This window comes from Nycticebus coucang, chromosome 21 (genome assembly GCF_027406575.1).
Source record: "Nycticebus coucang isolate mNycCou1 chromosome 21, mNycCou1.pri, whole genome shotgun sequence".
NCBI lineage: Eukaryota > Metazoa > Chordata > Mammalia > Primates > Lorisidae > Nycticebus > Nycticebus coucang.
Genome location: NC_069800.1, coordinates 63,004,308 through 63,029,656, shown reverse-complemented (window position 1 = coordinate 63,029,656; position 25,349 = coordinate 63,004,308). Strand labels below are relative to the sequence as shown.

General features: G+C 49.4%; 1 protein-coding gene across 1 annotated transcript in view; it reads left to right on the top strand.

Moving 5' to 3' along the window:
• Positions 1-4,877: 4,877 nt before the first annotated feature.
• Positions 4,878-25,349, top strand: part of APCDD1L (APC down-regulated 1 like) — a 50,383-nt gene continuing 29,911 nt past the window's right edge. The window contains exon 1 of the mRNA XM_053574157.1: positions 4,878-5,087. Within this exon, the coding sequence (XP_053430132.1) occupies positions 5,039-5,087 (49 nt within the window). The 5' untranslated portion in view covers positions 4,878-5,038. The remainder of the gene's footprint in view (positions 5,088-25,349) is intronic.

Below are 25,349 nucleotides of genomic sequence, written 5' to 3'. Positions count from 1 at the left end.
TTGGGGGCCTCACCTGCATTAATATTCCCAGCCGCTCTGTCAATCACCCCATAATCAATTGTCAGTAGCCCAGCACCAAAAACCCAAACCCCAAACCCCCCAGAAAAGTGAGGCTGGCAACATAAGAATAGATATTTGCTCTTCATTCAGTGGCAAGTTTAAGCCCCTACCCATCTCATTGGCCCTGTGGCTGCTCAGAGGAGAGACAGGTGACCCTGCCTTGATGGAAAGTGCCACTTAAGTGCAGGGACGGAGAGGTATCATCACAATTTGGGGACCAGCAATCTGAGAATAAGTTAATATATTATTGAATACATTAATGAATTATTACTAATAAATTAATAGATGTGAGGATAAAATCAATAAACCATTTGACTTGGGTGCCATTAAAGAAACAATCGTGACAACTGCAATGCTAGTCATCCACCCGTCCACCCACCTATCCACCCGTCCACCCTTCTATACACCCATCCACCCACCTATCCACCCATCTATACACCCATCCATCCACATTTCCACCCATTCACCTATCCATCTATCCATCATCCATCCACCTGCCCACCTACCCATCCATCTTTCCATCCACTTACCCATTCATGCATTTATCCACCCACCCACCTACCTATCTATCCACCCATCAACCCATTCACTCATCTATCCATCCACCCAGCAATACATCCATTTAGTCAAAACATGTTCACCAAACACTTACTTACATGCCAGGTACTAAGTTAAGCTCTCAGTGGCATCCTCTCCCCCAACCCCAGCCCAGACACACGACAGCTGAATGGAGAAAGAACATTGAGGCAGATGGAGGGCCTGGCGGGGGGAGTTCCCAAGCAGCCCACAGTCTTTCCACCACCTGCCTCCCAGGGACAGGTGGATAAGAAGCCACTCAGGATCAAGGCAGGTTGGGGTGAGTCTGAGAGGCTGTACTTCTGAGCTCCAGCCTAGGTTTCCAGCCAGGCTCCATTGCTTCCCAGCTGTGTCACCTTCACTTGCTCTCCAGGGAGTTTCAGGGCTGGATCCTGCACACAAATCTGACTTCCATGGACATGGTCTTCTTATCTTACAAAACGGATCCTCATTTTGCAAAGGAAGGAACAGACTCAGAGGGAATAGCAGGTCTGGAAAAGGGTAGAGGCCAGTGGGGGGCCTAGGGCTTAAACTGCAAGGGTCAGTCACTTAGAGGGGCCACCTGCCCCTGGACCAGCCTAAGGGCCCCTTCCAGGCTGAGCCCTGGGCCCAGCTCACCCATATCCCAGTGAGTTGCTGAGTGGTAGCACTAAAATTTAAAATCAAGTCTTCCCGCGTGATCCTGTCCTCACGCTGCAATAGTTCATTTGTTCACCCATTCATTCAACAAACAGATAGTAAACCCCATCTTGCACTAGGCATGTGAGAGGCGGGGGTGCGCCGGAGCAAGACTGACATCGTGACAATGCCCAGAGGGGACAAATGAGTGTCAGTCATTTGGTGTCCACAGGCTTTTCAGATTGTTTCCCTGCCTCGGTTTCTTCATCTGTAACATGGGACCTGGGAGACTCCAGACCTGGACACATACTCACAGGACAGAAAATCACCGTGCTGGCCCGCCCCTGGCTTCGCCCAGAGCAGCTTCACCTGGCGTTCCAGCCCAGGAGGCGACCTGGATGTTTATTTGGTTATTAGATAACCAGGCCGCGGGCACCATTTCTTTGATCAGACTCCCCTGATAACAAGCAGAGGAAACCAACCGTTTTATAGCAAGATTTCAGAGGGGTCTTATCATCCCATGGTGTTTTTAACAGGGACAAGGATGAGGAGGAAGGTGTTTGGAGGGGCAGGGTTATGGAGAAAGAGCCCATTCTGTAACACTTTCCTGCCCACCTTTCTGGGACTCTGATTTTGGGGTAGGAGTGGGGTAGAAGAGAACGACAGAGCAGGAAGACGGGCTCCCCTCCGGGACCCAGCTCAGGGCACCTCCCTCACACCCGCTGTGCCTGTCCCCAGCAAGGCACCCTCCCCCATCCACCCCAAGCCCTGGCAACTCTGACCTCCTGGGAAGGGCCCCTTTGTTTAAAGGCTTAGAAAAGCCCAGCTCTGGAGGCCAAAATGCTATAACACCCATGGACATGACTCACAGCCAGGGGTGCAAACGTCCTCAGGTGATTCTCCTGTGTGTAAGAAAGCCTTTACAAACCCACATATCGCTCTTCCTCCAACAAAACGCAAGGACTGGACATGTTTCTTTCTTCCTTTTTTTTTTTTTTTTTGTTGTTGTTTCTTTTTTCTTTCTTTTTCTTTTTTGGTTAAAAATAAATACATGTTTGTAGCCAATAAATGAGTGTTAGCTTCAGGCCCTTCTGTTGCTCGTTAGACGTTTTTGTGATGCGAGGAGAGTCTGTTTAAATGCCATTTTCTTTGCTTTTGTATTTTGTGGGGGTAAAATCTGGATGGCTTAGTTTTTATTTCCTCACCAACCAGCCTTGGACGTCCTTCCCAGCATCATTCATTCTTCTGAGAGTTACACTGTGGTGAGCGTGAGATCCCCTCTGTGACTTTCAGCCTTCATAGCTGGAGTTCCCTCAGACTCTGGGACCACGCTCCCTCTGTCACTCCTAAGCCTCTTCAGGGACAGGCTGTCATTATAGAATGGACTTTCCACAGGGGATCTTCAGATTCATGTTGCATCCCATGGAGATGCAAAACATGGTGGTCAGAAGGGACCCAGACGTTCTGTCACCTGCCAGCTACACAACCTTGGAACACTTTGCCCTCACTCTCCAAACTCAGTTTGCTCATTCTGTAAAATGGGGCTAACATGAACTCCCACTTCTCATCGGCTTGTTCAGATCTAAAGAGTACACACACAGAGTATTTCACCCACTCAGCACCTGATCCACACCGTGCTTACAATAATAAGCAGCAATTGCTCTAATCTGCAAATAAGCCAGTGCCGCTATGAACACAGGAACACCATACACTGTGGGGAAGTTTCTACTTAAGTACCAAATTATGGCCCCACCTGTGACATCAAAGTAACACCCTCCACACCACGACAAACCATTAATGCCTAGACCCCCATGAGTGGTCTGGGACTTCAAAGTGCCCACATTCCAAGAGCCCAGAGAGTGTAGGTTCCAACGGCTATGGCCAGAATCACATGTGATTTCTAAGCTACCCATAATTATAAATTTTGCAAATTTAAAGACATATAATTGCCACAAATAATCACAATTATACAATTATAAATAATCGCCCTGCACAACTCTCCTCTTGCCCATAGAGGTTATCCCTTTCGGGAGAACTTAGTACGTGGCGCACAGCCATTTTCTGCCAGAGAGAGCGTGTACCGATTTCAGTGTCAGCAAGGCCACCTCGAGTCTCACGCTGTTCTCAGTAATCCATAGAAACCAGAAAAAAAAAAAAATGTCATTTTCAGGAAGGGAACTGATTGTTTTCCTCACAGTTCCATTTGTGTAGGATCATGCTGTGGCCGCACTCGGCACTTTTTGCCATTTTCTGTCGCCTCTGGGGAAGAAGAAAGCTAAGGACGGGCAGAGCCCCGGAGGAAGTGTCCCTGGGGTGGAGGCTGAAGAGCTCTGGGGGCTCTGGGAAGTCTCACCCAAGTGTCTGGTGAGCAATCAAAAGGTGAGTGGTGCCCCATCCCCTGGGATGATGAGTCCACAAAAATGAGACAGATGAATCTGTGAAACCCTCCAGAGGGGCGGCCGGCTGCTCCCCTTCTCCAAACTCTTCTCCTCTCTTCTTCGCCCTTCCTCATTGTCTTTGTTCTCTGTTCCTTTCGCTCCCTCTCCTCCCCCCTTCTCTCCCTCTTCCTCTCCTTTTCTTTGATTCATTTTCTCTCTCTCAGTTCTTTCTTCTTTCTCTTTCCCCTCTCTCCTTTCCTCTCTTCCCTCCCACTTTCCTTTTGTTCCACTTTTCTTTTCCTCTTCTCTCGCTCCCTCACATTCTCTCCCTCTCTACTGACCACAGCAGAAGGACACAGAGCTGCGTCCCACAGGAGCACCTGGAGTCCACCCCACACCGGATTTTCCTTCAGTTACCAGGAAGAAACAAGCAGATAGGAACAATCCAGTTAGGTTTTCCCATCCTTCCCTTTCTTTCTCTTCATTCATAAATCTAATAACTTGCCATCACCCTCCTTCTCCGGGGCGCACACTCCTACCTCTAAGGCTTGCCAGCCACCCTGGGTGCCACCAAAGTGGCCCAATGCCTGTGGCGGTGGCCAGAGGGGACCAGTTTGGGAGCAGCTGGTCTGTGCTCACAGCTGCCTTGCCTCTGAGCTGCCACCCTAAACTGACTCTCTTGGATGAGAATGGGGCTGGAGGAGAAGGGGAGAAGGGAGGAAGCCTGCCTGGGGGTCTCCCTGCAGGCTTTGCCTAGATGGGCTTTGGGGTGGCCACCAAATTACAGAGAGTAGCTGCTGACTCTGGGCGCCCTGGGGTTGGCCACCCGCACCGAGCTCCTGAGCTTACCGGGATCCAAGTTGGCTTTTCCAAAAGTATCTAGAAGACCAGAATAGAAACTCAGGGGTCCTTGGACCGGCGGGCTTACACGAACGCCCCGCCCCCTTGCCCTTCCAGGGAATGATCTGGCTAGGCGTGCGCTTTGGCGCTAGGAGGAGCGCATCGCTCTGCCTGAGTTGGGACAGGAGTTTGGGGGAGGCCTCCTTGCCCACCGCAAAGACTTTGCGGGAGGGCAGGGGAAGGCCCGGAGACGGAGGGGATCGGCTGAGGGTCTGTCTGCTTGGCAGCAGGAGCTGCGCCAGAGGGCTGGGCGCACAGAGAGGGTGTGCGCAACGCCGGGGGGCTGTCTCCACCTCTTTTGGCAAGTTGGACCTATGAGTGCGCAGCTCTGCGGCTCGACTTACAACTATCAACGGCCCAGGAGGGTAAGCGCGTGTGAGCGCCGAGGGGCTCAGGACCCCTTGCTACCTCTTCGCAGGACCCCAGCCTGGCCGCCTGCCTCAGCTAAGGGCCGGGATCCCCGCGCCTGTGCCGCCCCTGCACGCCCCGCGGCGGCCCCCGACGGGATGCCCGCAGCCATGCTTCCCTACGCCTGCATCCTGGTGCTTCTGGGAGGTAGGTAGCACCTTTCCCCAACTCCCTTGCCCGCTGAGGTCAAAGGAAGGGAACCTGGCGTCTCATGCCCAGCTTGGTACATTGGGCGGGTTCACCGGCAGTGACGCTGTATCCCGAACACGCTGTTGGGCTCACCTGGCCCGCACCTGCCCTGAGCGTCCAGGAGCCTCCTGGGCCCTGAGGGAGGGAGTCGCGGCTGCGTTTAGAGTGTGCACACCTCGAGAAGGGGCAAGTCACAAGTTCTGGGCGCTGGGTCCAGGATTCAGTGGGCCTGGCTGAGCCCCAAGACCAACCCCAGCGGCTCTGGTCTGAGTGACTCAGGGTTTGTACCTAGCCATGGAGGTCTGGCTGGGCCTAGGATCCTCTTGCGTCTTCCAGGAGGCTCCTGCTTCCCTGGAGACCCACCATGAGGGGCTGTCCCTGGTACCTGGAGGCCAGGCAGAAAGTGGCCCGTCGGAGGGAGCCAAGTTGCCCCCAGGAAAGGGGGAGAAGAGACAGTGCTGGCTCCAGGACTAATGGCTTCTCTAATGGCTCTTTGGGGGGGAGGTGGCATAAAAGGATAGCCAGAACTCTCCACAAATGTCAACTGACTGCAAGGTGCCATTATGGGGACCCAGTCACCACTGGCAAAATTCGACAATATCAGCCACAGTTGTTGAAGGATGCTCAGCCCAGGACTCATCTCCAAGCACCCCCACATTGTGGTGGACTGAGAATTCTTCCCCACTGGGAAGCACAGATCAGCTCCATAGCAACCTGGCTTTGGGCAAGCAGTGTCCATTGGTTCTCTCAGCTTCAACTTACTCACCTGCAAATGGGCTCACAAAATCCCTACATCTGTCTAGCGTTATTGTGAAGATTATGAGAGAGTGCAGGAGGGCTCTCAGCCTGCTGCTGGGCACTGCACAAGTGTGCAGGGGACACCAGCCACTACCATGGGACTGCACGGTCCCACAGCTGCCCAGGCCCGCAGGACACTCTCTACTCCATTGACAGGTGAGGAGCCAGGTCCAAGGCTGCCCACAGGAGCTCTTCACTCCCAGTCTCTTCATAACCCCAGATCTCTAAGCAACATATTTTGAGAAGAGATGAAAGGGGCCTGAGCCCAGGCTGGGGGAGAGCCACGACAGCAATCTGGAGAGCTGCGGATGCACCCATCCAAAGGCCCGTTGATCAGGGGCTGCTGTCCCTGAGAACTGGCCTGGGGAGGTCACAGAGTCCCATCATGGGCATGAAAATATGCCAAGCCTGCCCTGCTGGACTGCTGGACAGGGCAGGGGAGGCAGGACCAGAGGGCAGCAAGGGGCCAACTGAGCACACGTCCATGTCAGGTGTTGAGACAGGAAGAGTGGAGTGTCCCCTGCTCCTTCCACCTCCTTCCCAAGCTGTTCCACCCGGCGGGAACGGGACAGCGAGAGCAGTAGGACTCGTTACCTCCGGAACCTATAGTCGGGTCACAGCATAGGACTGTTGCCTTTGGCAGACCCCAAGCTTTTTGCCATGCCAATAAAATCATTGCAAATTTAGCATCATGGCTGCTTGGAGAGAGGTTTGCTGCTTTGCTCCTTGGTGACCTTTTGCCACAGCAAGTTGGACACATTCTCAGCGGAGAAGCCAAGAGCACCCAGTGGGGCTGAGGCCAGAGGGAGAGCCTGCTCTGGACACAGTCTGAATCAGTCACCAGAAAGGGCGACAGTCCCCTTCCCATTGCCTTTGCAGTCCCCAGCTCTAAGTGGGGCACCATTTTCCACTGAACGCTTTTTTAAAAAGTCTATTTCACCACTGGCTTGATCACCAAAGATGAGATCCTTTTGCCTTAGTGAAAGGAAACAGAACCCAACTAATCCTTCAGCTACTTACATAAGTTAGGTCCCGGGCGAAGCATACCTGAGTTTCGTGTCTCCAAGCACCAGAGACTTTATGTAATAAGGGCACACTGGCCACCCCCAGGGGATCCAGATAAGTCCACACATACATCAAGGGTTCCCAACCTCACCAAGGTTGGTTTGGTACCAGATGGTCTTGGTTGGGGGAGGGGATGGTCCCATATATTTTAGGGTGTTTGGCAGCATCTGCGGCCTCTTCCTCCTAGGTTCTGGTAGCAATTTTAACAACTGAAAACGTCTCCTGACATTGCCGAATGTCCCCTGGGGACAGAATTGTCCCCAGCTGAGAATCCCTGGTGTGGCCACATCAACCCAACTGATAGCTTTTCCGATAAATCTTTGTCAAAATCACCAGGTTGGATGGATTTTGTTATTCTTGCTCTGAACAATCAGGAAATCAAAGGCACAGTAGGCCCCAAGAAAACCACATGGCTTCCGGTAGTTTCTAATTTGGACGTTGATTTTTCCCATTCGAGCTCCCTCCCTCTTGTATTTGGAAATGTCCACATGGTGGATGACCAGAGCGAGGCTGTGGTCATTGTTAGTTGTAGTTGTGTAGTTGTTACCCGCCACAGCAGCCCTTCCTGCAAACCCTGCAGTGCCAGACATGTGTGTGACAGTCCTCTAGCCACCAGCTTGGGTTCACTCCACAGGAATTTCTGGCTTTTAAAAATCTCCTTACTCGACAATTTATGCGTGAGGGGGAAAATGAGAAACCATTGCTTCTCCCCCTCAAAACCCACTCTTGTATTTTTTTTCTCCAACTTTCAGTTTTGCTTTTATCTCTCGCCATATACCTTGCGACAGCAAATTATCATTTAGAGACAGATTAAACAGGACAAAATCACAGGCTAGTCCATAATAAATTAGTTGTTGATGCGGAGCTGTGTTTTGAAACCCAGAATAAAAACTGGGAAGAAAATTAACTTAAACACACCACATCCAAAAATTCATTGTGAATGGGGATCAGTAATTTTATCAGTTGTTTAAAACAAAGTAATTAACGGGAACCTCCTCTTCCTGGGTTGCAGGGGGCATGTCAAGGAGAAATCACCGCGTGGCCAGCTGTTTCACTTACCTTCTGACTGAGGCTGTAATCTCTAAATTCAAAATAACCAGCTCAAGGCAAATATAGCAGCTTTCTTGATTTCAAAACCATCTGGATGGCAAACCAGTTAGGAGGTACACAGGAGGAAATATTTGTGCAATGCATTGGAAGTTAATAAGCTAATGGGAGCTTTAGCCAGAATGAGCCCCTGATAAGACTTCTGAGATACAGTGGTTCACCACCAAAGTCAGGCTGGACGATGGAGATCCATGGCCCAGTGCCAAGGGGATGAGAGACCGTGCAAACCAGCTTGAACCTGAGGGTACCTACACTGAACTGGGGGGTGCCAGGGAATGAGTGCAATTCCTGAGTTGATGTGGGGTGATTATGAGTCCTGGTTTGGTGCAGTCATTCCTTAAAAGGGAAGGGTTTGCAGGGGCCTTTGGTGTGAAGCCAACCCCGTCCACTCTTCGGATTTTCAGGTCGTTTCCAAAAGATACAGGAAACTGTCTGAGCCCCTAGAAGTGATGTGTACAGCAGAAAGGGGAAAGTGAAGATGGCACATTGAAAGTTTGTCCCGGAGAATGTCAGACCTCCAGGCTGACATTCTGGGCAATCTGCAAGCCTGGGGACCTGGGGACACGCAGATGGTGGGGCGGTGGACAGAACGTGTGCTACCCAGAACAGGACCTCTGTCTGTGTGCCCAGAGGTTGGCTCGGCCACGCTCTCTCCAACCCCCCCAAACCTCCATTCAGGACCCAAGAGTAATGATGGTGTCACTGTGTCCAGCAGAGCCCAGGCTGAGCTCAGAACCTGGGCAGCGTTTGAGGCAGGGTCTGTTCTCTCCATTTGACAGATAAGGTAGAAGTTTTCACTTCCATTTGACAGATAAAGAAACTGAGGCACAGAGAGAGATGTTGCTTGCCCAGGAACAGTTAAGACTCAACTGTAAACAGGCAAGGCTAGAGATGCCGTTCTGCCTATTTATTTCATTGTGTAGGCCTTAGTTTCCTCATTGGGGAAACAGGAGGAATTATAGCACCCGCTGAATAAAATCCAAAGGGCTTGACTTTCCCCATGTCCAGCTCTGCCTTTCCGCACAGCTCTGGCCACTCCCTACCCTCCCAGTTAGTTCCCTGTGTCTCTGTTAGCGTCTGCCCCTCACTATACACCACAGGCTGGACAAGGGCAGGACTGGCCTCTGGGGGGTGGCAGCTGTTTCCCCGGTTACTAGAACAGTGCCTGGCACACAGCAGGTACTCAGTAAACATTCATGAATGACGCAGGTGGCGGCGGACGTGCGGCACAGGTAACACCTGACCTTCAGGGCCCACCTGCTGCTGCAACACCCCTCCTCTCCCAGTCCCATCGCCTCTCACCTCCAGCACCAGCGTCTAATTGAGGGTAGCTACTACTGCAGGGGCTTTTGGAGATTTAAAATACCTGTGTGCTGCCAAGATGTAGGACATAAGAAAGCCCATCTGCTGGAGTCATTCCCAACTTACGGCACTTACCCTCCTCCGCCAGAGCCCTGGATGGACGACTCACCCGGGTTCACCTCTTCTGCTCTCCCCCTCCCCGTGCCCCTCAGTCACCACATGGTCTTTGTCCCCACACACTCACAGGCAAGCTCTCTTTCTTCTTAGATGGGATGGTGGCTGCCAGGCAGGAAACCCAGGGTGACACCGTGGCACAGTCACAGGGATTCTGTCAGTCTGTCCCCGCAGCCACACTGCTTCCCACTACAGCCTTCATGTACACACACATGCTGCTCCTGCTGAGAATACTTCCCTGCCACCAGCCGCCTGTTCACCTGCAGATCTTAGTATAAATACCTAGCAGCGGACTGACTGGCAAAGAGTGTGCATGAAATTGTTTCACCAGCCTTCCTTCCAAATGGGCTGCACCAGCAGCCTCTGAGAGCACTGATTGCTTAGGTCTTCAACAACCTTCTCTGTTATTATTCTTTTTTTTTTTTTTTTTTTTGTAGAGACAGAGTCTCACTTTATGGCCCTCAGTAGAGTGCCGTGGCATCACACAGCTCACAGCAACCTCCAACTCCTGGACTTAAGCGATTCTCTTGCCTCAGCCTCCCGAGTAGCTGGGACTACAGGCGCCAGCCACAACGCCCGGCTATTTTTTGGTTGCAGTTCAGCCGGGGCTGGGTTTGAACCCGCCACCCTCAGTATATGGGGCTGGCGCCTTACCGACTGAGCCACAGGCGCCGCCTCTGCTATTATTCTTTAAAAACCTTCCAGGGGCAATGCTTCCTTGTTCTGATTTGCATTCTTACAGTTATGAGCAAGGAGGGGCATCTATTTGTATTTTAATGGACCTCTTGTATTGTTTTTTGGATGAAATGCATGGTCATATCTTTCAGCCATCATTATATTGGATCTTTAATACAATCTTTTTTCTTATTGATTCGTAATCACTCTTTATATATAAAAGGTAGCCATCTCCTATGTGTTATATCTATCTATCTATCTATATCTGTATCTATATAAGTGTTGCCATTTTTTACCCCAGCTTCATGTTTGTTCAGCAGATTTGCATCTCTCTTCTCATTAATGTTCACGCCATTGAAACACATGTAGTGCCACATGGTCTATTAGCAAATGTGCATGTTCCCAGAGGGGGAAGCAGATGGCCAGATATTCCTACTGTAAATGACCACATCTGACAGGCAGTGTGTTTGGGGCTGGGGAGACCAACTTTCCTGAAGGAAAAGACAGCTCACCAGCTTTCACCTTGTGCTAAGAATGTTACACACAGCATTTGATGCCCACGATCTACCTGTGCAGTAGACACCGTTTTACAGAAGAGGGAGGTGAGGCCACACACTGGGTCACCCAGCCAGAGGAGCACAGCTGTGTGGGCCACCAAGCTGCATGCCTCACCCATCCACTTCCAGTGGAAGTTCGGCTCCAAGCATGCACCTTCTCACTCTGCTGCCTGTTTGAAAGAACCACAGCTAAGAGCAAAGTCTGGGTTCCTGGAGACAGAGACACAAGCTCTGAGGCATCTGGGCTGACTGTTTACATAACATGACTTAATGGGGAAGATTGCAGTGAGAAGACCACAGACATACTAACAAGAATGGTTTTTTTTAAATCCCCAATTAAATGTTAATCTGAGAGTTGTTGAAGAGAGAAGGATCCTAATTGTCCATCTGCAAAGACTACAGAATGAGCCTGGCTCTGGAATTCAACTACCTTGGTTCAAATTCCAGCTGCTGCACTGATTTGCTAACTACTCCCTCTCAGCAAGCTTCGGTTCCCCCTTTGCAAAATCACATGTACCCTATGGGGCTGCTGTGAGGAGGTGACATTGTCCATGTGCAAAGTTTATTACATGGCCCGAGGGAGTGCTCAGTAGATGTCACACATGGTATTTCTGAAGGTGACAGGACACTCCCCTGCAGGTTCTGACCTTGGGACCAACCTCTGTTGCAAGGGTGGCTGCAAGGCATTCTGGGACACCAGAAGCACCCTGGGGAAGAAGGGACAGAAATGGTGGCTGGACAGGTTAGAGAGGGCAGAGCGAGGGAAACAGGTCAAATGCCCAAATTCCTGCTTCCAGAAGCACAGGGGGACTTGGGTTGCCTTCCCTGGTAACGTATCCAGAGGGGCCTGTCTCATGTTTCCGGAAAGTGGGGATTTGGGAAGTTCGTGTCTATGTCCTTGAGCTGCCATGGGAAAGTTCCACCCACCAAGTGGCTTAGTACAACAGGAATTCATTATACTTAGTTCTGGGGGCTAGACATCCAAAATCGAGGCACCAGCAGGGCCAGACTCCCTCTGAAACCTGTCAGGGCGAGTCTTTCTTCGCCTCCCCTAGCTTCTAGCACTGCTGGCAATCATCAGCGTTCCTGGGCTGTGAGGCGTCACTCCAGTCTCTACCTCTATTTACTGTCGCTATTTATTGCTACGTGGCTCTCTTCTTCCTGCCTGTCTTGGTACCGTGTCTCATCTCTTCGTGTAAAACACCAGCCGTATCAGATTTAGAGCCCCCCTACTTCCATGTGCCCCCATCTTAACGCATTACCCCTGTAATGACCTTACTTCCAAGTAAGACCACACTCTGAGGTACTGGGGGTTAGACTTCAAAATGCCTTTGAGGATCGTGCAGTTCTGCCCATAACATCTATCCAGAAGTCCACTCTGGTGGGTAGGATGACACCAGGCATTTCTTAGAGGTGGGAATTCAAAAAGTAATGTGATCATCCCAACAGTTGACAGGTGGGTGGCACAGGGCAAACTGTACTGAGGGGCCATGGAGGAAAGGGAAAACAGGAGGCCAGAATGTAAATATCGACAAAATACAATGATTCACATGGAAAATTATGCATGCAAAAGACGTTGAATAGACATGAGAAGATATTTGTGACATGTTAGAGCAACAGACAAATGTAGCATATCTGACCCCAATCCTGCTTTTATCTGGGGGAGAGAAGTCCTTATCCTCTAAAAAACTAAAGAAAACATGAAATGGGCGGTTCTCTGTAGAAGGTAAGATTGTTCTGTTTTCATATTTGTTATCCATTTCATATAGTCTCTGGTCTATCTCAAGCTGGGAGTTCCAAAGAAGGGCTAGGTTTGCAGTCCCCCAGTTTTGCAATATCCTAATTTTGCTAGGACCTCAGCAGGAAAGGATGGTTAGGGGGGATGGAGGCTGAGGTGAGACCAGAGAGCTGGGCTGGGGTCTTGGGCAGTAGGGATGCTCTCTGGTGTGCTGGTATTCCTGGGGGTTAATTTGGAGAATAGCAGGGCTCCAAATATTCAGATGTTTAGAAAGAGTCCTGAGCCTTCCTTGCTGTGAGGAGAGGGTATTGTCAAAGATGTCCTGTGCCCAGCGTATTGGACAGGGCTTCAGAACAGAAAAATGGAATTATAGTAAGGTGACAGAGGCCAGATTCTAGCTATGGATGGATCAATATCAACAACAGCCGACATCCACGGGACACTTGTGCTTTTTAAGCACCGTGGGAGCATCTTCTTACATTAGTTCTTCACTACTGTCCAGTGTTTTCACCACTGTCTGGTATCTCCATTTAACACCTGGGAATCGAAGTCTGGCCATTAAGTTCTCAAACTCATTCTAGAAAAGTGCTGCATACCTCATTGCTGGGTATCGTGATGGTTACCAGAAGGCTAAGGGGAGGACTTTGAAGGTGACCATAGTGATATCCAGCAATGAGGTACGTAGCACTTTCTCTAGGATAAGTTCACAAACTTCATCATCTGACCTTGCAGGTGCCACTGGGCTAGTGGAGGACAGCAGCCTGGTGGGTTCTCGGTTGCTTGGGAGCCATCCAGAGTGTGTGAGAGCCCAGAGCTCACTGCTCCCTGGTACCTGAGGGGCCATCAGTCTCCCTGCGTGGTCATCCCAGAGGCAGGGAGACCTATTGCCCACCACAGAGAAGAACCAGGGCAGGTGGGGTTCTTCACCAACACCAGGGGGATGCACTGGGCTGCTTGTGGTGCTGTAGCAACGGAGCCTTCGCCCTGAGGATACCCTGTTATGCTGGAAGCAAAACTGCAGTGGGCAAGCGCGGCTTTGCCTGCCCAGGCACATTCTTGTCTCTTTTGCTACAGCAAAATCCCACCCATTGACTTCAGTCCTGCAGGGCTTGTCAGTCAAGGTTGCCTGGGCTGTGAGTCTTCAGCTGGGCTAATGGAATTCCTGCTCCAGGGCCTGGAATCTTAAGCACAGTGACGGGAAGCTAAACGAATTCATGCCCACAGGATTGTCCTGGAGAAACTGCAGCGTATTTCCCACCACCTGGATTCCTAGAGCATGCCCCAGCTTGGGAGCATTGCTCTCTGCCTCTTAGCTTACGTGAGTCAGATACAGCGTCTATGGCCTGCAGCTGGAGCCTCTAACCAATGTGCCTGCAGCATTTACCTAGAGATCATGCTCTCTGAACAGTTAGGTAAAGAGCTACCCCCAAAAGCTCAATGTCCATCAAAAATATCTGGGCTGCTTCCCCCAAGCCTCAATATTAAATCCTACAGAAAAGGAGAAGAAAAGCAATAGGTCTGACCCAGCCCCACTCTCTTCCAAAACTACGGCAAATACAGATAGTGAGACACGAATGTGTTTAGGTTGGAGTTACCAGCGACCACAGCCAAACAAAATTACTCGTTCTTTGAGATGTATAATTAGAGTTCTTTCAACATGTGTTTTTGGTGCTTGGGTGTGGTTTCCAGATAGTTTGAAACTTAAGTCTACTGCTTGGCCCATCAGCTTTAACCAAATTCTGATGTGCTCCAATTTCCTTAACAGCAACCCACAGTTACTGAAATTGCACCTACTCACCAGTGAGTGAGAGTGCCCCGGCCAGGGCCATCAGCAACGTTCACATTTGCTGTTTCTCCTAAGTCTTTCTACGCTTTGACATTCTCATCTGCCTCTTGCAGGTAGTCACTTTAAGGTGACCATGGACCCCTCAGAGAAGGTGATAACCTCTGTAATTGAGCAGCTGTGTTTTGCTAGTAAACCCCACCCCAAGCTTTCAGGGACTGCAAATGCTTGGCTGGGAAAATTCAGAGATGTGTGCGCTACTGTCTTCAATGGAGATTAGGGGTGGTCTGACTTCAGAAAAATTGGAGTTCCAGGTTACATGTAAAAAGCCAAGTCCATTCCCACCCACAACATTCATTATTGCTGGTGACAGAGATCCAAGGAAGGGAGGTTAGGACCCTGAGTCTCCAAAATCCTGTAAGGGCTTCAAGAAGGACATGAAATCACTTAAAATTTGCATATTTATTGCCTAAGAGCTTCTAAGAGCGTTTGAGACCAGAGTGGCTGGACTTCATTATTAAGTGGGTGAAACATACTCCCTGTTTACATAGATAATTTGCTTAGAAAGTTCTTTTCTCTTTTTATCCTTCTTAAGTACAAAGACAAACTTCTTTCTCTGTCTACTTCAAATTCCAATTTCGGAGAGCTTAAATGAACGAGCAAGTCTTCACTATGTAACTTTCTAAAACTTCAGCCCACTGGTGGGAGGACCTAATCACTCTAAGAATTCAGCTCTTCAACAGGAGTTACAGGGGTGCCTACTATGCGCTGGGCACTGTTCTACACCCAGGGACACAACAGAGAAAACATGGGCCCAGGTAGCACTGGTGGGGCTTGAATTCTAGTTGGCCGATGGAAGATGGAGATAGGACCAATTAGAAAACAAATAAATAAACGAGGAAATGATAGGTGATGGAAAGCACTAGGAATGGAGAAAAGCAAGGCAGAGGATACAGAGCAGCCAGGGAGGGTTGACTGTTAGATGAGATGTCCCTGGGAAGACTTCTCCAAGAAAGTGACGCTGAAGCCCAGTCCTAGAATATGAAAGGGGCCAGCGGAAGGAAAGTCGGGGTGGCTGGTGCAGAAGAGGGATAGAGCAGAGGAAGCATGGTGGCCTCTGGGAGGCACCTGCTGTTATATCTAAGAACCTTGGGAGGACAATGACGGGTTTGGGGGTCCAAAAATACCTCTCTGATTGTCAAGTGGAGAACAAATCAGTGGGAGGTGGTAATCACAGCTTGGTGACATTTGTAGGGACAGAGAGAGGTGCAACTATTTTTGCTGTGTGTGGAGACAGAGCCGTGGTCAGGTCTTGCTGGTAATTGGAGGTGGGGTTGTACCCGTTTCCCAGGGCTGCCGTAACACAGTGTCTTGAGCCAGCCAGCTCGCAGTTCTGGAGACTGGAAGTGTGAGATCAGGTGTCAGCAAGGTCGGCTTGTACTCAGGCCTCTCTCCTTGGCTTGCCGATGGCCACCCTCTCTCTGTGTCTGCACGTGGCCATTCCTCGGGGAGCACGTGTGGCTGTGTCTCTCTGCACATCCAGATACCCTTCTTTCTATAAGAACACAAATCAGACTAGATTGCAGTCCACTCTGGTGGTCTTATTTTAACATAATCACCTCTCTAAAGAGCCTATCTCCAAAAAACATTCGCCTTACAAGGTCCTGGGCGTTAGAGCTTCCACGTATGGATTGGGGGGAAATGCAGTCCAGCCAAAAACAGAGGCTCCCCAAAACCAACAAAGAAACATATTGGAAGGCACATACTGTTTACCGTATGGTCAGGCATAATCATTCAAGGAATGGTTTCTCTAAAATTTTGGACCGTGGTCACCTCTAGGAAAGGAGCGGGGGAGGGGCACATGGGAGGCTTGGCTTGCAGTGGGCATGTTCTAGCTCCCAGCCCAGGATGGGTCCCTAGGGCTGTGTTATGTATAACACTGTAGGATTTTTGGCAGAGTGCGGAACCTCTGTGAGGCTGTCACAGCTGTCACCATCCCAGCCATCACCAGGACTGATGGTTGAGGGGCCGGGGAGCAGGATCCACAGGAGACAGAATTATCTGGATGTGGTGACTGGTTAATGAGAAAGCTGGGAGAAGGGCTGGTCTGATGGGGTGTGGCTTCCTTCATCAAGCTGGCTGGACCACCTAGGATTTTCCTTTGTGAATTTGGTTGACCTTAAATCACCTGAAGACCTTCTAAGAACAGAAGTCCAGAGGCTGTCAGAGGTGTGGTCCTGAGGAAGGATGAGGTTTTCTAAGGTCAAGGTGGGCCTGGTGAGGGTGGGAGGCCAGAAGGAAAGCCTGGGGTGAAAAGTGAGAAACTAGAGCTTCGGCTTCCCTGCCTGTGAAGTGGGGGATGTGCTGCTGCCCCACCTCAAAAGGCTGCTGTCGGGATTGGATGAAAGACTAAGTCAAATGCATAGTGAAGTTTCATTCTTGACTATTTCTGAGGACCTGCCTGGGGCCAGGTACAAGGCTGGAGCTGAGGATGGAAAGTAAACAGGGACAGGCCAGCACCGGGCGCCTGCAGCAGCAGTGGGAGCATGGCACACGGATTACAGATTAAGTGAGGGGAAACAGCAAAGTGCTTTAAATTTATATATCCATGTTTCTTTGTCCCAGAAGGATACTCACAGATCCGATTATAATTTTTGCTTTGGGAAAGAAGGACTAGGGTTGAAGAAGACAGAGCTTCATTTTATGCCCTTCTGCATGGTACACTTTGGAATTGGTTTTTGTTTTTCTAGGTGCCAGCTCTACTTAAAAACTAAAATATTAGTTGTTTGGGTTTTTTTTTTTTTTTTAATTCTTGGTGTGAGATGGAAGTGCCCGGGTCACAGGAGGCACACAGACAAGACAGCTGTTGAAAGCATAAATGAACAAATTGAGGCCAAGGGAGGGTGAGAGGAAGCTGAGCAGGTCTGAATATTTATGAGAAAAGAGGTTGAAGATCCTAGAGGAAGGGCAAGGGAGGCGGGGTTGGGAGGGAGGCTGGAGAGGAGCATGGGGGACGGGAGGAGCACAGGGTCAGGTGTCATTGTCCCAGTGACAGGCAGAGCAGGACCAGGTGAGCAGGTTTGGGAGGGGCCACCAGGGAAGGAAGGCAGCAGTCCCAGGGTGGTCCTGGGATCTCGTGCACCCCTCGTGTCTGGGGACTTTTCCCAGGAGCTCTTGGGGGCAAGGAAGGGGGTTGTTGAGTGACCAGTCTTCGTGAGACTGAATTGCAGAGGTTGTGGCCATGAGAGGCTGACAGGGTAAGAGACTCGCTCATTGAATGAACTGAGAAGCTCTAGGGGGACCTGTTAGACCTGTGACAGAGATGAGACTCCAAGAAAGGAGGCAGAGAGGAGAGACAGGGACCCATGGCCTCAAAGGGCCTACAGCAGTCAGGGCCAGTGGCTGGAGATAACCTCCACCAGGAGGGCAGGCAGAGTGGAGTCTCCCAGGACAGGGGCTTTTGCACAAAAGAGGAGGCTTGTCTGGAAGCTCTGGCTTAGGACCTGCAGTGAGGGAGACTGATGTGCAAGTGGAGGCCAAGGTTATGAAGGAGGGGACTCAGCTGACCTTGAGGTCCAAGCAGAACTTGGGGGGTCAGTGCACACAACCCTCTCAGCCCTCCTTTAGCCCTACCAGCCTCCAACACCCTCCTCTTGGCTGGAGGTGGCCCTGTCCTCTGGCACCGAGACCAGCAGCATCCAGCCTTTCTTTCTGCACAAGGGCCAATTGAGGAGAACCGAGGATATTAACGGAATCCTTTCGCTTTTTCTTTCTTCAAGAAATTATATCCTTGTTAATCAGGAAATGCAATATCTGAAAGTGCATTTAAGCATCCTTTAATAGGTTCCCAATGACCGAAGGGGTTCATTGTGGAGGCTAATATTTCAGCAACACCGCAAGCAGCCTACCCCACGGCTGGGATTAGAATGCTGCCCCTCTGAACAAACTTCATTATTGAGCAAGATGCTTTGGAAGCTAGCTTGTATTGTCTTTGCATGGCTGACCTCGTACGCTATTGAATTGGAAAATGCGGTTTGTATTGTAAGGCCTCTTAATAATGTATTTTTTTTAAACAAGGGACTTTTCCATTGCAAATGAGACAAAGAACACCGTACTTAGCACAAAGAACGCCTCAGTCTATTTTGAAACATAATTTTCATTAGCCAGGTTTTTCACTGTAACAGGATTTAAATTTTATTTTAAAAACAGCCTGCCTCCCCTCCCCTTCAACACATACATTTATGTATATGCCTCCACGGAGAAAGCTCTGGAAAAACACACTAACCAATAACAGTGGTTGCTGCTAAGAAGGGGTGAGGAATGATTGAGGCGTACGTTATGGGAATTCTGCCCCCCTGCAGGGGATTATCTTTTAATATGAGAATATATTAATAAAGGCCGTGCCGGGTCCTTCCTTCCACCAGCACTGCGATCTTGAGCTGTTGGCTGTGAGTTGAATTGTGTCTTTCCTCCTCCCCCAGATAATTCATATGTTGAAGTGCTAACCCCCAGTACCTCAGAGCGTGACCTTGCTTAGAGGTAAGGTCTCTACAGAGATCATTAGGGTGGGCCCCCATTTATTGTGACTTGTGTCCCCATAAAAAGAGCCTTTAGACACAGGCTGTGCAGAGGGAAGACGGTGTGATGTTGAGGGAGGAGGTGGCTGTCTGCGTGCCACAGAGGGAGGCCTGGAACAGAAGGAATCTCAGAAGGAACCACCAACCCCACCCACACCTTGACCTACAGCTGCTGGCGTCCAGAACTATGGGAAGGTAGCTGTCTGTGTTTAAGCCCCCATCTGCAGACTCCCTTCCCTGCCCCCAGAGCCCTCTCTTTCTCCAACTCACCCTTGCACCATCTTACTCCACAGAGGGATACCTCTGACCAGGTTGGTGTCTGTAAGTTCAGACATGTTCATTTATATTTGCAAATTTGTAAGGTGACTTTTGTACATAGTTTGAGTAACTTCCTCAGTGCTGCTCAGACTGGGCCGGGGCCAGGGCTTACCCACCCTCACCCAGCCCCTGGTGGCCTCCCCAGGGGTCTCCCTGCCCCCCACCCCGACTTAGTGCCTGCTCCAGTCCCTGGCCCCCCACCCTGGATATTTGCCTGTGCACCCTGGGCTCTTGAGCTCCCTGCCGAATAGGGAGCTCTGCCCCCTCAGCTCAGCTAACCCAGGGCCTTTGCACCTGCTGGGGCTTAGTCCTGCTGTCCCCCACTCAGCAGCCCTAACTTACTCTCACCTGTCACTTCCCAAGCCAGCTTCTTGAGCTCCCAGCCTCAGTCAGCCCTTGCTAGGTTCTCTCATAGACCGAGTCAGCCTTTGTCATTATATTTTCATCTGTGAGATGTTTTGAACACTGTCTGTGCCCCCTGGCCTGAGGGCGGGCACCGGGCTGTCTGGCTGTCTCGCCCAGGCCACAACCTGCTCCCAGCCTCCTGGCACCCGATGTGAGAGGGGCTGATCCAGCGTCTAGTAAACATGGCCGTGCCCCCCCATACCCCAGGGCACCCACCACGCAGGACAATTTATCTGGGGTCTGACTCTGGGACTGGACTGTGAACCCCTCTGGCGCCACAATCACGATTCCTCTTTGTGTCCCTCCCACGCCTGACCCCGGGCTCGGCACAGATTATTGCTAAATAAAAGCAGTAATTGCATACACTAAAATGCCTTTTCAGGATTCAGAAAACCAACCTGAACTCATTAACCTTGGGAGAGCAGGACTGAATAGAAATGCCCCCCTGCCCTCATCTGCTCATAAAAATAATCATAAAGAATGATCGTCATGCCAGCCGTCCCTGTGGCAGGGCCACGTGCTCAGTGACCTGCCACCCTCTGCCACCTGGTGCTCTCGGGTGCTGGGATGAGTAACATAGGCACCCTGAGCCCTGGGCTGCAGAAGAGGAGCCGGGAAGTTGGAGAGATGAGGCCAGGTGTCTGTGGTCAGGTGGGCCGTGGACTCAGAGCCTGGGAGACCTGGCTTCTGCTCTGCTGGTGACCTATCCGTGGCCGAGGACATCAGGGTGCATTGGGGCCTTTAGCCAGAACACGTCCCCCAAGGGGACGGCGCCACTCAACTCCCCTGTGCTGCAGCAGAAACTGGCCACACAGACTGCGTGGTGCCACCGTGAGAAGCTCTTCACCTGTTCTGTCCCCTTCCCCACAACGACCTCTGACCTCACATGCACAGGAGGAAACTAAAGCTTATCAAGGCGAGGCATGGGCATCTTACCCAAAGTCACAACACGTGGAGATGACAAGTCTCTGGCTGAGCTCCAGCCGTGGGACTGGGCGGCAGCAGTGGTCCCTGTCCCCACAGAGCCCCAGGGCACAGGAGGATGAAGGGCAAGGGGTGAAGGGAGCCCTGGCAGTTCAGGTGAGGCTGTGCCATGGCCCGGCCCTTACCCTGCTGTGTCCTGTTCAGTCTTTGGTTCCTCACACGGTCATCTGGCCACACAGGCCACAAGCATGCACCTCCACCTATTCAAAAAGGGGGCTCTGTGTTTTCAGTTTGTGCTGGGCACCACAAATTGTGTCTCAATAACACAGCTCTGGCGGGCACAGCCCGAGGGTTGGCAGCTGACACACAGGTCAGGTGAGACAGAGGCATTCTCCACATCCCCTGAGCGCAGTTGCTTAGGGACACGTGTGATCAATAAACACCCTGATCTGCACTATGTGCTGTGTCAGGAAGCAGCGAGCAGGTTCCCTCCCCCCATTACCCTCTGTGGAGGCAGAGGGTAGCAGGAGGCCCACCTTGAGGTAAGGTCATCTCAGCTCACTAAAGAGGTGACACTTGAGCTGAAGGGTGAGAATGAGCCAGAAGATCCAAAGAGAACACCCCTGGCACAGGAAGCTGCAAGTGCAAAGGCCCTGGGGTGAGCACAAGCTCATATGACAGGAAGCAGACAGTGGGCCCGTGGTGTTCAGGGTGCTAGGAGAAAAGATAAGAGAGGAATGATAGATCTGTAGGACTTTGGAAGGGGTCTTAAACAGAAGAGTGATAATCAAATGTATATTTTTATTACATCATATTTGATAAAAAACAAAATATGCGTATATGTTGAAATACAGTTGACCCTTGAGCAGCATGAGTCTGAGAGCTCAGATCCACTCACACGGCAGGTTTTCTTCTGCCTCTGCCTCTCCTGAAACAGTGAGACCCAACCACCCCCCTTCCTCTTCAGCCTGCTCCACTTGAAGACCCTTATAATGTAGCTAGGGAGTAGTAAATAGTAAATAGCAAATATTTTCCTTATCATTTTTATGGTTTCCGTTCTCTCTTCTTCTTCTTCTTTCTTCTTTCTTTTGTTTTAGAGACAGAGTCTTGCTGTGTTGCCCAGGCTGGTCTTGAACTCCTGGGCTCAAGTGATCCTCCTGCTTTACCCCCCAAGTAGCCGGGATTACAGGTGCGAGACACCTAGATTTCTTAATAATATTTTCTTTTCTTAAGTTTATTTCTCGTATTCTAACTTTATTGTAAGACTACGGTATATAATACGTATAACACCCAAAATATGTGTTGATAGACTATTTGTGTTATCTGTGAACCTTTTTGTCGATAAGAGGCTGTTACGTTTTGGGTAAGTCAAAAATCAGATGGGGATTTTTGACTACCCATGAGAGTCAGCGCCCCTCTGCCTCTGGTTGTTCAAGGGCCAACTGTGCAACCTAACACAACATCTGTGAGCCTTCCTCTCACCCCAAGAACCCCACATGAGCCATGTCTTGGTTCTCCCACACGTACGTCCCTTGGTAATTTTTGTATTATCCTTTCCTGGCTTTTGCTCGGGGTATGATGTCCCCTAAACAGTGTATTTTTTTTAGCTGCCCTTGCTACTGAGCTTTGTAAAAGTCGAGGCTCATTGTGCGTATTCCCTCCCCTTGCTTTTGTCGCTCAGTATTGTGCTTCTAAGGTGTGAGCATGCTCTAGGTGTGGCTGTAGTCCCTCCATTTTCACTTCTAGATAATATTCCAACGTGTGAGGAAGCTGCGAGTTATTTTTCTGTTCTTCTGCCTACCAACATCCCATTTGTTTTCAGTGTTTTGCTCTTACAAGCAAGGCTGTTAGGAACTTTCTTGTACTTGTCACGGATGAACATGGGCAAGAGTTACCCAAATCCAAAATCATGATCTATTCATGAGTCACGACTCCCATTAGCAAGGCCCACCCGGCGTATTTTCTTAAATGCATACTGGACAGGGCACGTTGCACAGTGACAGCCAACACTGTTTTCTGAAAGCTGTGTTTCCATCAGATGCGTTTGTGCGCGCATGTTTGCATGCTGGTGTCTGTGCGTGTGCACGCGTGTGCGTGTGTATGCTTGCCTTGTGTGTGAGTGCGTATGATGGTGACGCAAAATGTATCTCTGTGAATCAGACACAACGTTTGTAAAGGTCTCATGCTGTGCTTTCCGCGTCTAGAAGGTTAGTTTACAAAAGCTGTTTGACAAACGAGTGACCCCGATTTATGCTCCTACAGACTACTTCTCATTAATCCCCAGCGATATTTGCTATTTGGGGGATTTGTAAATTTTGCTAATCTAGTGAGTACAAAATATGACCTCAATGGATCTCGATTTGCATGGCCCTGCTTCTGGGTGAGTTTGAAAGTCTTTCTGTATCTTCATTTAACATCCTGGTTCCCTCCTCTGGGCAGCACTGACCGCGTCTTGTGCCTGTTTTCCGCATTGCAGGGTTTGTTTTTTCCCTAAGACCTGGAGGACTGCAGGACACACCCTGTATCTTCCTCTTTTGCTGGTCATTAAGGTTGCAAATGTCTTGTCCTAGTTCAGGCTTTCTTTTCTCTCTCTTTGCGGTGCCTTTGAACAACAGAAGCTCCCCCATTTTAATGTGGTCATCCGTGTACCAGCATGTTGTCTTCCAGAGATACTTGCACATTTGCATTTTGTTTAAGAAATCCTTTGCCGGGCGGCGCCTGTGGCTCAGTCGGAAGGGCGCCGGCCCCATATACCGAGGGTGGCGGGTTCAAACCCGGCCCCGGCCAAACTGCAACCAAAAAATAGCCGGGCGTTGTGGCGGGCGCCTGTAGTCCCAGCTACTCGGAAGGCTGAGGCAAGAGAATCGCTTAAGCCCAGGAGTTGGAGGTTGCTGTGAGCTGTGTGAGGCCACGGCACTCTACCGAGGGCGGTACAGTGAGACTCTGTCTCTACAAAAAAAAAAAAAAAAGAATTAAATAAATAAATAAAAAGAAATCCTTTGCTATCTTAAGGTCAGAAAGATATTCTCCTACATTCCAAGTTCTAGTATTTTTCCTTTTGGATTTAAGTCTTTTATTCATTGGAAATTGATGGGGTAGGCGTTAGAACGCAAGAAGGACTCAGGTTTCTGTTTTCCTCTCCGGGTTTTCCTCACCATCCCTCTCTGCCCTGCAGCCCTGTCTCAGACTTCTCTGCATTTTAGGAGTCAATATCTGAGAACTCTGTGCTTTATTCTTTTGGTCAATGTGTTTCTCTTTTTCCGGAATATACAATGCTACAATTACTTTAGTTTTCAATAAATCCTGATCTCTGATACAACATGCCCCTGTATCTGTCTTTTTTCAATTCTTGACACCTTTGCTCTTTGCTGTGAATTTTATAATTATCTTCTCAACCTAAAAAATTGATCCTAAAAAAATAAAATAAGATAGCCAGTTGGGATTTTGACCAGATACCATTCTATCTACTGATCCGTTTGTAAACAATAGATATGTCTTGGTATTTTTGATCTGTAAATGTATCTCACTTCTTGAACTTTATTCAAGAAATTTTTATAGGCTGGGCACGGTGGCTTACACCTGTAATCCTAGCACTCTGGGAGGATGAAGTTGGTGGATTGCCTGAGTTCACGGGTTCAAGATCAACCTGAGTGAGAGCGAGACCCTGTCTCTAAAAAATAATAATAATAACAATAACCGGGCTTTGCATCAGACACCTGCTGCAGTCCCAGGTACTTGGGAGGCCTAGGCAAGAGAACTACTTAAGCCCAAGAGTTTGAGGTTGCAGTGAGCTATGATGCCATGGCACTCAACTGAGGGAGACAAAGTAAAACTCTGTCTCAAAAAAAAGAAAGAAAGAAAAGAAATGTTTATAATTTCTTACAAATACATCTTGCATATTGCTATAAAATTTATTCCTAGGTATATTTTACTTTTTGCTACTGTTGTAAATGCTCTCTTTCCCTGTCTCCCCACCACCATTTGTTGCCATGACATGATGTAATTGATTTTTGTAACATTGATTCCTTTTATCCAGCCATCTTGCTAAACACTTGTTATTTCTAATAATTTGTCCACAGATTTTTAGTTTTTACACAGACAATCATATCATCGACAAAGAGTGATCATTTTCTTTCTTTTCTAACCCTTTACCTTGTATTTCTTTCTCTTGTTTTACTGTTAGTATCTTCAGTCAACAGACAGTGATTTCCCTTCATTGTAACAGAAACATTCTATTCTATTCTGGTCCTATTCTTGATCTCAAAAGTTCAGTATTTCTCACTGAGAAATATCATTTAGTGAAGGGATTTTTTAATACATAATACCTTTAATCAACATAAGGACATATCAAATTATTTCTCTTTTGAGAAAGGTTTTTTCACATTGTGAATGGGTGTGGAATTTTATCAAATGCGCTCTCCACATCTGTGAATAGATCTTTTAATCTGTGAATGTGGTGATGACATTTATAGATTTTTCAACTGTTCACCACTCTTCCATTATTGCAATAGACCCCAAATGGACATAATGCATTATCTTTGTATCTCGTATGCCAATATTCTATTTAGGACTTTTCCAACTGTGTCCGTAAGTGAAATCAGCCGATAACTTTCCACTCACATGTTGATATTAACATTCCTTCCCCACACTGTCCTAAAAGGTTTCAGGGTCTCTCTTTCAAGGGTCTTTTCCAAAACCTGGAGCAGGGAAGGACTGTAAGAGCCCAGCAATGTGTTCATGTGGATGTAAGTTTTTATAAATATTGAAAACATATTTAAACAACCCTCAGTGAAGAGA